Raw genomic sequence first — 13,312 nt, 5'->3', positions numbered from 1 at the left:
CAAGGTGATATAATTATTAGCGATTTATATCAAATTATATGAATAAGGTAATTTGTCAAAAATATACGGTTCAACACAACACATCGCATTCATTAGCCATATTTCAGTTTACACCATATATATAGCCAATTTGTTTTTTCCACAAAAGTATTTGTACACCTAGTATACAACATTATACACTATTATTACTGTAAATAATATATTCATCCTGTATAAAAGTGTATAGTAATGTATAAGAAATGGGTCAAAACCATCACCAAATAGCTCAAATCTTCGTAGATTGACTTCTAATTTAACCAAAACTTCAAAATGACATCCAGAACGAACATCAATCATCAATATATCAATAATAACAAATCACAAAATCCAAGTGTGAGTTTTCAAGCTTTTAAAAAAATCAATAATTGAGTTCTAAATTTTTCATTTTAATTCACCAAAAAATGTTTAAATTTGTGATGATAAACATGAATATCACACTCAATCAATTTCTAAGCAAAAAAATAATAAAAAAATCATAATCATAAATAAAGAAATTATTGCCTTTTCCTAAGTATTTACACAAAATGGGCTAGTAGGTAGTAGAGCGTTGTCTGACTTTTCTTTCCTTACAAGTAGTCGTAGTATTTCTCATGTTAGTTTCTTATCATTTATTTCTGTTACTATCTACTATCTCTCGTTATTCGTTTAGTGTACTGTTTTGTTATAGTTACTGTTCCTTTTTCTTTTTTGAACTGCTATATTTTTGCTTTTATGCTGAGCCGATGGTCTATCGGTAACAGCCTCTCTACCTCCTAAGATACGGTTAAAATCTGCGTAACTCTATCCTCCCTAAACCCCACTTGTGGGATTATATGATTATAAACTTGGGCCAGGTGATACCGAGGGTAAAACCTTTTTTTTTTTTTTTTTTTTTTTTTTAAGAGGCTAAACTGAAGTGAGAAAATATATGAATTATTAATATTAATTGATATAGATTATAGTGTAGTGTATTTAAAAATATAATTAAATCTATAAATTAAGTGTAAATACGGAGAGAGTAATTTTTTCGTTTTCTTTGTTGGGTTCCTAGTTGAATCTTCCACGTGGTGCCGCCCTTTTGTTTTTTGGTTGGTACCTCTACGCTCCCGCTTATAAATACAGTGGGTTGGGGCAAGCAGAGTGCTCTCACCAAAAACTAAAAGAAACTCTCTCTAAATTTCGATATACTCTGTTCCAGGAAAATTAATCGAACCATATCATATAATCAATTCCAAAAATATCTGTAATCATCATGTCACACAATAACTTTTCCGACGAAATGTCTGAAACTGATGTCCAAATCGTCACCTCCGGCGGCCTCCGCATTCCAGCACATTCCACCGTTCTGGTACGAACACTTAAACTAATCATATCAAGTTTTAAATTTCCGTCAAAATCTATCAATTACATAGAAATCTAAACTATATTAGTCCTTTATATGAATTCCATTCATAATTACTTCGCTCCAATTGGAATTCTTTTGCTTTTTAAAAATAAAATCTATGAGCTTTTCTTTTTGTCTGTCTAAAAAATAATGTCATATTTTTATATTTAAAAATAGTTTAACTTTATATATCTACCGCCATACAAATATATGAGGCTTCTTTTGACCACAATTTCAAAAGTATTGCTTTCTTTCTTAAACTCAGTCACTATTCAATTGGTGACACATGACGAGGGAGTATTTGATAACTTGCAAGGAAGATGATACCAGTTCTTAATTCCTGAAAATCGGAATACTTCTCAGCTAACATGAGAATGACCGTTAACTTCACTGTCAAAACTCTTAGCTGTTCTTTGAAAAATAAAGATCAGTTGCAAATGATGTTACCAAAAGTTTTATTATTAAATTCTAAGAAATACTGATCTCTGAGAAATGTATTTGTAGGCTGCTGCTTCGACTGTTTTAGAGAACATACTTGTTCGGCCACAAAAGCGGCGGAGCTCGGAGAGAACTATTCGGATTCTTGGCGTGCCGTGCGACGCCGTTTCCGTCTTCATCCGTTTTCTCTATTCATTCAAGTGAGTTCCCAAATCCGTTTGTTTTCTTCATTTGTTGTTTTTAATTGCGTTTAAACTTGGAATCTGATTGGTTCCATCCAAGCTGGAATTGAATATACTGAATTTAACCACATTGTGTAGATTTTTCAGTCTATTGTATTTGACCAAACTTCTAAAAAGTATTTTTTTCAAAATAGCTTTTAAAAAAGTACTTAAATATTTTTATATGAGAATCAGTTTATGTTTGACTAATTAATATAAAAACTTGATCAAACTTTTAAAAATAATTTATTTTTTATCGTTGCAAAAATTTAGCCAGGCTACAAGGTTCCTTGTTTGATTGGAAAATAGGTAGTTGGTATTCAAAGGCGAATCTGCCTGCCCATTTCTTAATTGCTTGCGTGTGGCTCATTCATTGACTCTGGAATCTTTAATCATAGTACTACTAATATTTTTTTTGCTTCATATTCTGTTGGCCGCCAGATAGGTGCCTCGACGACCGACATCTCCGTTGTCCTTGGAGTGAATTACAAAAGGATTTACGTTATGATTTTTAAATCAATATAGTTGAACCATTTGTAACACTCTACTTACTCTCATTTTCAGATTGCCAATTTCTAGCTATTTATCTATTATAGTAAATTGAAAGTTGCATCTACTTAGATACTCCTCCATTTCGTTTTATGTCGCGATGTTTGATTACATATGAAGTTTAAGAAAAAAATGAATCTTTTCTAATTTCGTGATCATAAATATGTATTGACATTTTTGTGGCTATAAAAACATCTCATTAATGGTTAAAATAAGCAGCTTAAAATTGAATTTACAAATATGTATAGGTACCATTTTCTTTTTAACAAACTAGAAAAAATGTCACATAAAACTAGATAGACGAAGAACATTTCCACTATATATATAATAAATGTCAATGATTTAAGTTGTATACACTACTAATGTGAAATAATTTTTTTGCTGAAGTGGATTATCATACTAATGTAAAAATAACTTTTACACAGTTTACTTAGCTTAATCAATTATATAAGTTTGTTTTATTATTTCTAGGTTACATACTTATTGTTATTGACAAGCATTAAGTAACTAATCTAGTGGTGTAAAAGTTATTAAAATATCAGGGACTTAAAACCAGAAGTTAAACTCGATTAAACCCGTACAAAAAGGCTTAGTGTGTAATATAACCAAGTTGTCCTTGTATTTAGGTGCACTGAAGAGCAGATGGAGAGATATGGGATTCATCTGCTAGCACTTTCTCATGTGTACTTGGTGCCACAGCTGAAGCAGAGAAGCACAAAAGGGTTGGCCGAGCGATTGACGATTGAAAATGCAGTGGATGTGCTTCAACTTGCAAGGCTATGTGATGCACCAGATTTATACCTCAAGAGCATGAAATTTTTGTCTAGCAATTTCAAAAGAGTTGAGGAAACTGAGGGCTGGAAGTTCCTTCAAAATCATGATCCCTGGCTTGAGCTTGAAATTCTACAGTTCATGGATGAGGCTGAGTTGGTACGTACCTATACTGTAATTGGCATACATCCCTTTTTCAGTTCATAGACAATTGAAACTTTAAATATAATCCAAAATTTAACCTTGAATAGTACAATGGTGAAAGTTGTCAATTAATCATGAAAGATATAAAGTTTGCCATGAATTCATTACATGACATTTGCTTGCATCTCTTATACCAGTCAAGTGGCTGTGATTAGTGATTTTGCATCCTAAATTTGTTATTATAGAGGAAGAAGAGGACAAGGAGACACAGACTGGAGCTGAGCTTGTATTTACAGCTAAGTGAAGCGATGGATTGTTTGGAGCATATTTGCACAGAAGGATGTACTAGCGTGCAGCCATTTGATAAGGAACCTTCCGACAAGAGGCAGCCGTGTAGCAAGTTTGATACCTGCCAAGGGCTTCAGCTTTTGATTCGACATTTCGCTACTTGTAAGAGAAGGACTAATGGAGGTTGTTTGCGATGCAAGCGCATGTGGCAGATCCTAAGATTACACGCATCCATTTGTGACCAACCAAACGATTGCCGGGTTCCCCTTTGCAGGTAACCACCACTGACTACCGAGTAACTAGTTTGTTAATCAATTCATGTATTGATCACTTAAGGTGAATCTCATCGATAATAGTAATTAGAAATTTAGAATATGTACACTATATTAGTTAGTAAGTGTCATTGATCAAGGGAGGTCTGTCTTGCTTGATTTGAATGAATGGTCCCCGGTCCATATACCATATGGTCTGCCATGTTCAACCTAGAAAACTTTTTTAGGTAACATGTCAGAGCTCCGATGTTATTAGCTGATTTGACTATATGGAAAAAAGCAACAAATGAACTGTCATTGATTTACACATTTCTTCTCTAATTCATGATGAGCCAATTACTATCACTTTGTTAGATATTTCTTCATATGGGTCTTTCACTTGTGATGTAGACAGTCACAAGTAGGTTATCAACCCCGTACTGTCTTATAAGCTAGTCAAGATAAATCAATACTCAGCTGCAGCATAACAGAAAATTGTTGGCTGGCATGTGATTTGTTCAATTTCATGCGATGACGAGTCTAATCATGAAGATATTTTCCCCAAATTTTACTGTGATTCTAAATGTCGACATGTTGAGATTGTTCTTGATGTGAACACAACCCATTCAGGAGGTGATAATTGATTCATGGTCCCATTTCGACTATGCTCAGGTGGTCCTATTGTAGTCGTTAGCAAAACTTAGACAGCAGCATGATCTGACCCTTAGTGATGCATTCTTTCGGATCCTATCTAGTTGAAATGTGTCTATTTGTCCTGTTCCTCAAGAAAATATCTCCCAAGAGTTCAAATAACTTTTTAGCACGTCGGATTGGTTAAGATCAAAATGGCCACAAAAGTATCAGCTTTAAATAACGTTGTTTGCTGTACTTCTTTATCAGTAGGGTCAATTCGATACAGTAATCATCCGATTTTCTTGTAACTGTACTTGGTAAATGTTGACTGTTGAGTATCTTACAGCTCCATTATTTACATTTCAGACAATTCAAACTGAAGGTGCAACAAAGGGGAGATGATGAGCTGTGGAAATCACTTGTTAGGAAGGTGGTGTCAGCCAGGGCCATGTCTTCTTTATCTCTGCCCAAAAGAAAGAGAGAGGAGGAACCAAGAATGGACTTAAGCCATCATGAAGTGATGAACTTTAGGTTGGCAGCTTAGTGTCAGTAGTTAGAAAGTTCATTAATTTCATTCTCAGAACAGAGAAGTTATGGTTAAGCAAAATCAATCTCTGTAAATGGACCATCAACGGGATGCCAGTTTTTTACCATTTCATATGTCCTACTGTAAAGGCCAATTCTATATATTTCTTTTTGAGTCGGTCCTTAATTAGAAACGAGTCCTTTTAGTAGATGAGGAGTATATATCAACAGAAGAGTTGTATACAAAAAGAAAAATTGTACAACTAATGGGGGGTAGTCAGTGTATATCTTCATTTTGTTTAATGAAATTAAGCAGTTAGCCATTAGTCATATGCTTCAAATACTTGTTTTTAGTGTCTTTCTGGCATTTTTTGTACGTTATAATAATAGTCTGGAGGAATCCTGACAACCACATGTAGTTAGCTTTGTTCTGCACTTATAATTGTACTAGATAGCTCACGGGCACAACACTTCGTATTATAGTGTATCTATGTATATGTAGTTGTGTTTAGATAGTGATAATATATATATATATATATATATATATATATATATATATATATATATATATATATTTTATGTTCAAAATACGATTAATATAACATTGTTGTTTGTGCTCCGTATCTAAAACTTTATTTTATTCGTGTTTGCTACGAAAATTTATTAATACTTTTTAAAACAGAAGACTTATTTAAAAGAAAACTATTTTCCTCTGTTTGAGATAAAATAATAGCAATATTTAAGCATCAGTTGATACTTTCAATTTTAATTCAATTAATTTAAAAATGTAAAATACTTATTATTTTTTATCAAATTTTGATTTGGATAATTCTAATTCAAATTATTAAATTAATTTTACATGTTTGAAACGAAACAAAATAGAAATTAACTTTCTATTTAAACGAAGAAATGCTATTTTTTAATTTTTGGTAAATATTCTCGATTTAACTTATTTTACTTGTCATGTTGTCTTTTGCATGATTTTTTAAGGAAACGTGAAGTAGAATTATAATTTGACTAATTTATCTTATTCATTATTTGATCTCCATTTGATATTAATCTCTTTTCACATTTATTAGAGTAAGGAAAAAAATGAAAAAGTAATTAAATTCTATCTTATTTTAAATTTTTAATATATAAGTATTTTAAGTATGTTGTTGTACAATAATTTCATTTGTTCCCACTAATGGGTTGATACGCATGTGGCAATGAGTCCATCATTATTGATTTAATTTTTTGATTTTCTAAGTTTTTTTTTTTTTTTTAACATTGTTTGTTTTTTTTAATATGGATTCATTTTTTTTATTAGTATTGCTTGATTTTGTTAATATGGGGTCCACTTTTTTTTCCCTGTGAGTTTGGATGTGGTGGGTTCCACTTTTTTTTTTAAATACTGGTTGGTGTTTAATATGGGGCCATGAAGAACTTCTATTTTTTAATTTTTAGTAAATATTTTTTGTTTAACTCATTTTACTTGTCATGTTGTTTTTTACATGATTTTTTAAGAAAACGCCAATTAGAATTATAATTTCACTAATTTAGCTTATTAATTATTTGATCTCCATTTAATATTATTTTTTCTTTTATGACATTAATCTCTTTTCACATTTATTAGAGTAAGAAAAAAATGAAAAAGTATTTAAATTATATCTTATTTTAATATATAAGTATTTTAAATATGTTGTTGTACAATAATTTCATTTGCTTCCACTAATGGGTTGATATGCATGTGACAATGAGTCCATCATTATTGATTTAATTGTTTGATTTTCTAAGCATTTGTTTTTTAAAATTGTTTGTTTTATTAATATGGGATTCACTTTTTTTTTAATATTGCTTGATTCTGTTAATATGGCGTCCACTTTTTTTTTCCCGTGAGTTTGGATGTGGTGGGTCCTACTTTTTTTTTAATACTGCTTGGTGTTTAATATGGGGTCCACAATTTTTTTTAACATTGTTTGTTTTTTTAATATGGGATTCACTTTTTTTTTTAATATTGCTTGATTTTGTTAATATGAGGTTCACTTTTTTTTTTCCCGTGAGTTTGGATGTGGTAGGTTCCATTTTTTTTTTTTTAATACTGGTTGATGTTTAATATGGGGCCCACAATTTTTTTTGCTTGATTCTGTTAATATGGGGTCCACTTTTTTTCCCGTGAGCTTGGATGTGGTGCGTTCCAATTTTTTTTTTTTTTTAATACTGGTTGGTGTTTAATATGGGCCCACAATTTTTTTTAACATTATTTTTTTTTTTAATATGGGATTCACTTTTTTTTTTAATATTGCTTGATTTTGATAATATGGGGTCCACTTTTTTTTCCCGTGAGTTTGGATGTGGTGCGTTCCATTATTTTTTTAATAATGACTGGTGTTTAATATGGGGCCCACAATTTTTTTTTAAATATTAGTTGTTGTTTAATATATATGGGGTCCACAATTTTGTTTTTAGATGTGGTGGGTTCCACTTTTTTTCTTCTCTTTTTTTTAATACTGGTTGGTGTTTAATATGGGCGCACAATTATTTTTTAACATTGTTTATTTTTTTAATATGAGATTCACTTTTTTTTTAATATTGCTTGATTTTGTTAATATGGGGTCCACTTTTTTTTCCCTTGAGTTTGGATGTGGTGGGTTCCACTTTTTTTTTTTAATACTGGTTAGTGTTTAATATGAGGCCCACATTTTTTTAAAATATTATTTATTGTTTAATATATATGTGGTCCACAATTTTTTTATGGGCCTGTTTAATATGGGTCCCAAAAGTTTTTTTTAACATTGTTTGTTTTTTTAATATGTGATTCACTTTTTTTTTTTAATATTGCTTGATTTTGTTAATATGGGGTCCACTTTTTTTTCCCGTAAGCTTGGGATGTGGTGGGTTCCACATTTTTTTTTAAATACTGGTTGGTGTATAATATGGGGCCCGTATTTTATTTTTTAATATTAGTTGTTGTTTAATATATATGGGGCCCACAATGTTTTTTGCCTGATTCTATTAATATGTGGTCCACTTTTTTTTTCTCTTGAGTTTGGATGTGGTGGGTTCCACTTTTTTTTTTTATAGTGGTTGGTGTTTAATATGGGCCCCACAATTTTTTTTTAACATTGTTTGTTTTTTGAATATGAGATTCACTTTTTTTTAATATTCCTTGATTTTGTTAATATGAGTTCGCCCTTTTTTTTTTAAATACTGGTTGGTGTTTAATATGGAGCCCACATTTTTTTTTTAAATATTAGTTGTTGTTTAACATATATGGGGTCCATAATTTTTTTTTTTACAATTTTGTTTTTGGATGTGGTGGGTTTCACTTTTTTTTTTTTTTTAATACTGGTTGATGTTTAATATGGGCCCACAATTTTTTTTTAACATTATTTTTTTTTAATATGTGATTCACTTTTTTTTTAATATTGCTTGATTTTGTTAATATGGGGTCCACTTTTTTTTCCCGTGAGTTTGGATGTGGTGGGTTTCACTTTTTTTTTATAATACTGGTTGGTGTTTAATATGGGGCCCACAATTTAAAAAAAAATATTAGTTGTTGTTTAATATACGTGGGATCCACAATTTTTTTTACAATTTTTTTTAAATATTAGTTGTTTTTTTAAATACAATTTTTTAATTTTTTTTTTTTTTACATTTTTTTTAGGACCTGTTTAATATGGGGCCCATCAATGGACGACGAAGATGGCCCCAACTCGTGCTTCTAATAAGTAGTAAATAACAAGAAAAACAAAGGTAACAAAATGTGGTCGATCGCTAAATTTGCAGGTTGCATATATTCTTCATATTATTGCTGATGTATGACATTATGAAAGGACGAAACAATACAATACAATACGTTATAAAATGATATGTAACAACCATCCAAACAAGTTGTTATTGTTAGAGGGTGTTGATTTAATCCGGTTAATTCTGTTTTAGTACTATTGTATATATCGTCCTAGTGCTTAATTGATGAAAAAACTTGGGAGCATGATAAGGGTCGGAAGATATTTGATGTCTCAGAAACCTTATGGCAATTGAGAAGAGATACTTTGATTTCGAATAGAGACAAACTGCAGAGAAGGCCCCAAAAGCACGACGGGCAAGAAAAAGAAACTCCCAACGACCCTACTAATTGATGTATCATCTTTCGTCCAAGTATCCTTAATTTAATGGTCACAAGAGTAACTAATTAAGACTCTGGAAATTTGGAACTAAAATGGTTGCAAAAAAAATTATTGTTGAGATTCCGTGGGGGACAAATATAGAAATTTAATTTATGTCCACTTGTACAATATTTTATGTTTTGCCTTGTCAAGCAGCTCTTGGATTTGCCAAACTGATCACATTTGGTCACGCTAAGACATTTTAGGCCATTATCACAATTCACACACTTGGTCCGCTTGATGCATTTCGTTTTCACTCCTCTAATTAACATGTACTACTAGAATAGTGTGGGAGAAAAATATAGAAAAACAAGAGAACATTATCTCACATGATTAAATTCTTATGTCTAAATAATGCAAAGTGAAGTATCAACGATGTCAAAGGTCTAAGGTTTTCCTTTTTAAAACTTCTTTTCTCCTACTAAAAGTAGCCACTATTAAGAAAGCTGCTAATTGTTCATGAGGAGAAAAATTAATTTGATTTGGTGCATGCATCAAATCATGTAACTTTAGTATAGTTAAATAATAAACTGGTGCAATAATACATATTAATTAGTCGTGCTTAATTATCTTTTACCTTATACATTTGATTATAGAGTGGAAACATGATTTGCCCTCTAGATTTTTTATTTGCTCTTAATGATTTTTCTTAGCTAGATATTTTTTATCCTCCAATTCCTCTTCCCAATTATAGCTTTCGCTAATTAAAGGAGACGTAGAGATGCACGCACCATTCGCCACCATATTTGAACCCGTCCAAACAAAAAAAAAAATTCCTCTATCAACTGATGGCATGGTAAAGTGACAACCCTTTGATATTTTTTTTTTATCTAATCCTAAGTGGGACACTTGGTACTCAACTACCCAATGAACTTTGAGTGCACTAGTGGTACGCCATTCCTTCCTTCATTTCTATACATACATTTTAGGGAAAAGGATAAAATATACCTTTTCACTTTATTTTATTAGTTAAATATATCAGTGAAAGTTAACAAAAATGTCCCTGTCGTCTTCAAACTTCACACTTATGCCTCTATTTGGATGGAAATCCCCAAATCCTCTTAAATTACCTAATTTCAAAAAAATTACCCACTTTTTTTGTTGACCCGCCCCACCCTACCCGCCTATCATCATCATCAAGCTCTAGCTTCATCTTTTTCCATGGAGAAAAAAAGAAAAAAGCAAGAACACATTCAAATGATAAAATCCCAAAACTCACTTCAAATTTCATTTTTAAATCCAACTCCAAATCTTAGTGGGCGTTTGGCCATAAAAATTATTCACTTTTTTCCAGAATTTTTTTTTCACTTTTTTTTTTTTACTTTTAGCGTTTGGCCATAAAAATTATTCACTTTTTTCCGGAGTTGTATTCCGGAATACCAAAAACAAGAAAAACTTATTTTTCAATTTTTTTCCCACTTTTTTACACTACATTTCACCAAAAACTACAATTTCAAAAACTATGGCCAAACACAACTCCAACTCCAAAATTCCAAAAAAAAGTGAAATAATTTTTGGTATTTATGGCCAAACGGCACCTTAGTGCAGTTAGTAATATGTATTGATGCCAATGAATTCATCTCTAATTTGTGTAGAATTTGCCATGAACAAGAACTTGAAAGTTGTATTAACTTGGAATCTCCTTGTGCATGTTCTGGAACTGTTAAGGTAACAAACTAGTTTAGTTTCTCCAAATTAATTTAATACATGCAAACTTCAATTTATCCTCCTTTTTTTTTGGGGGGGGTTGCGGGATTCCTTAAATATCTTTTTAGTAATCACAATTCACATATTTTCCGATATTTTGCAGTTCGCGCACAGAGATTGCATACAGAGATGGTGCAACGAAAAGGGAAATACAACCTGTGAAATTTGTTTACAGGTTCAAAAGTTCTCGTCTATTTAATCATTCCAAAGTTTTCAGTAAACTTCGTGCATATTCAAATTTTGCCAGTGTTTTATCGAGGCATTGTACTTGAATACAAAGAAGCAAAAAAAAAAAAAAAAGACATAAGAAATATAATGGGAAGTACTTTATTGATTGGATATTTATTAATGATGCAGAAATTTCAACCTGGATATTCCGCCCCACCCCCTAACAAGGTCCACTTGGTTAGATTTGGAGTTGGATTTAAAGATTAAATTTGAGGTGAGTTTTGGGATTTTATCATTTGGGTGTGTTCTTGGTTTTTTTTTTCTCTATAGAAGAAGATGAAGTTAGAACTTGATGATGATAGGAGGGTCGGGCGGGGCGGGCCAACAAAAAAATGGGTAATTTTTTTGAAATTGGGTAATTTGAAAAGATTTGGGAATTTCCATCCAAATAGGGGCATAAGTGTGAAGTTTGAAGACGGCAGAGGTATTTTTGTTAGCTTTCACTAACGAAAGGTATATTTAACTAATAAAATAAAGTAGAGGGGTATATTTGACCCTTTTCTCCCTACATTTTATTGCTGTCACTTAATTTCTTTGTTTCTCTACTTCTCACATTGTACCCTCACCTCAACCAGAAGATATTTAAGTCATTTTTGGCAACCAAATACTAAAACCTAAAAATTCTTTTCATTCAACAACCTTCTTTCACTTAATATATTTTCTAATCCATTTAAAACAGCTTCTAAATTTTAGGAATGTTATAGTGAGACAAATTTTTTAAAAATATTTTACGTCATACCAAGCGCCCCCTAAATCATCCCCGCTCAGTACTTCTAATGTTTCTCCCAGAAGCTGCTAGAATGTTATATATCGCCCATTGCTTGTTGGATTACTAGCTAGAGTTGGCTACAGTTCTAGTTTAATATACCACCCTTGTTACCCTTCTATTTCTTTTTCTAGAAGGGGCTTACGATTAATTATGGATCAAAAGGAAGAAATGAACACTGAACTAAACTAAGGATGACTAGTGATATTTTATGCAGCAAGTATGATATTTTTGGGAGAAATGCAACCCTTGAATTAAATTGAGGACGATTGGTCGTAAATGTAGGAAATCAATCCGTGATTTGTATTGATGTATGAAAGTCATTATATACAAAGTAGGTATCTCCTATCAGAATGATACTAGGCTAAATTATAGGACCTAATTACTATACATAAGGAAGAGAATATTTACAATATTTACATAGACTATTACATAGTCTATCACACCCCCGCAGTTGAAGCGGGAGGTTGTCGTACGCTTAGACTGTCCCTGAAATCATCAAAGAGCACGCGCGGAAGACCTTTAGTGAAAATATTTGCAATCTGGTAACGGGACGGGACTTGAAGAACACGAACTTCTCCACGAGCAACTTTCTCACGTACGAAATGTATGTCCATCTCAATATGTTTAGTGTGTTGGTGCTGACCTGGATTACCTGATAGGTATATGACACTAAAATTATCACAATAAACCAATGTAGCTGTCCGGATGGGACAACGGAGCTCCAAAAGAAGGTTGCAAAGCCAACAGACGACTCCACGGTATTCGGCCTCGGCACTCGACTTAGACATAGTAGGTTGCCGTTTGGATGACCATGAGAGGAGATTATCGCCAAGGAAGACACAGTAACCTGATGTGGATCGGCGAGTGTCTGGACAACCACCCCAATCTGCATCTGTATAAGAAACAAGAGAGGCAATGGAGGATTTGTACAGATGGAGACCAAACTCAATAGTACCTTGACTGTATCGGACTATGCGTTTAAGAACATGCATATGTGCAACCTTTGGATCATGCATGTGAAGGCATACTTGTTGAACCGCATATAAGATGTCTGGTCTTGTGAATGTAAGGTACTGCAACGCGCCGACCAATTTACGATATTGGGTGGGATCATCGCAAGGAGGCCTGGCCGTGGCACCAAGTTTGGCTTTGGTGTCGACCGGTGTCTGACTTGGCTTACAGGCAGTCATGCCCGCACGCTCTATAATATCTGCTGCATAATTTTTCTGAGAGAGAAA

General features: G+C 32.4%; 1 protein-coding gene across 1 annotated transcript; it reads left to right on the top strand.

The window, feature by feature from the left end:
• The first annotated feature begins 1,154 nt into the window (after nucleotides 1-1,154).
• Nucleotides 1,155-5,548, top strand: LOC132601739 (BTB/POZ and TAZ domain-containing protein 1-like). Its single transcript, XM_060314806.1, has 5 exons — nucleotides 1,155-1,366; nucleotides 1,907-2,040; nucleotides 3,237-3,540; nucleotides 3,771-4,087; nucleotides 5,064-5,548. The coding sequence occupies exons 1-5, from the start codon at nucleotides 1,271-1,273 to the stop codon at nucleotides 5,239-5,241; spliced, it is 1,029 nt and encodes a 342-aa protein (XP_060170789.1). The 5' UTR covers nucleotides 1,155-1,270; the 3' UTR covers nucleotides 5,242-5,548.
• The last annotated feature ends 7,764 nt before the right edge of the window (nucleotides 5,549-13,312 follow it).

This window comes from Lycium barbarum, chromosome 1 (assembly GCF_019175385.1).
Source record: "Lycium barbarum isolate Lr01 chromosome 1, ASM1917538v2, whole genome shotgun sequence".
NCBI lineage: Eukaryota > Viridiplantae > Streptophyta > Magnoliopsida > Solanales > Solanaceae > Lycium > Lycium barbarum.
Note: the sequence above shows the minus strand (reverse complement) of the source record. Positions and strands in the feature narration are given on the sequence as shown.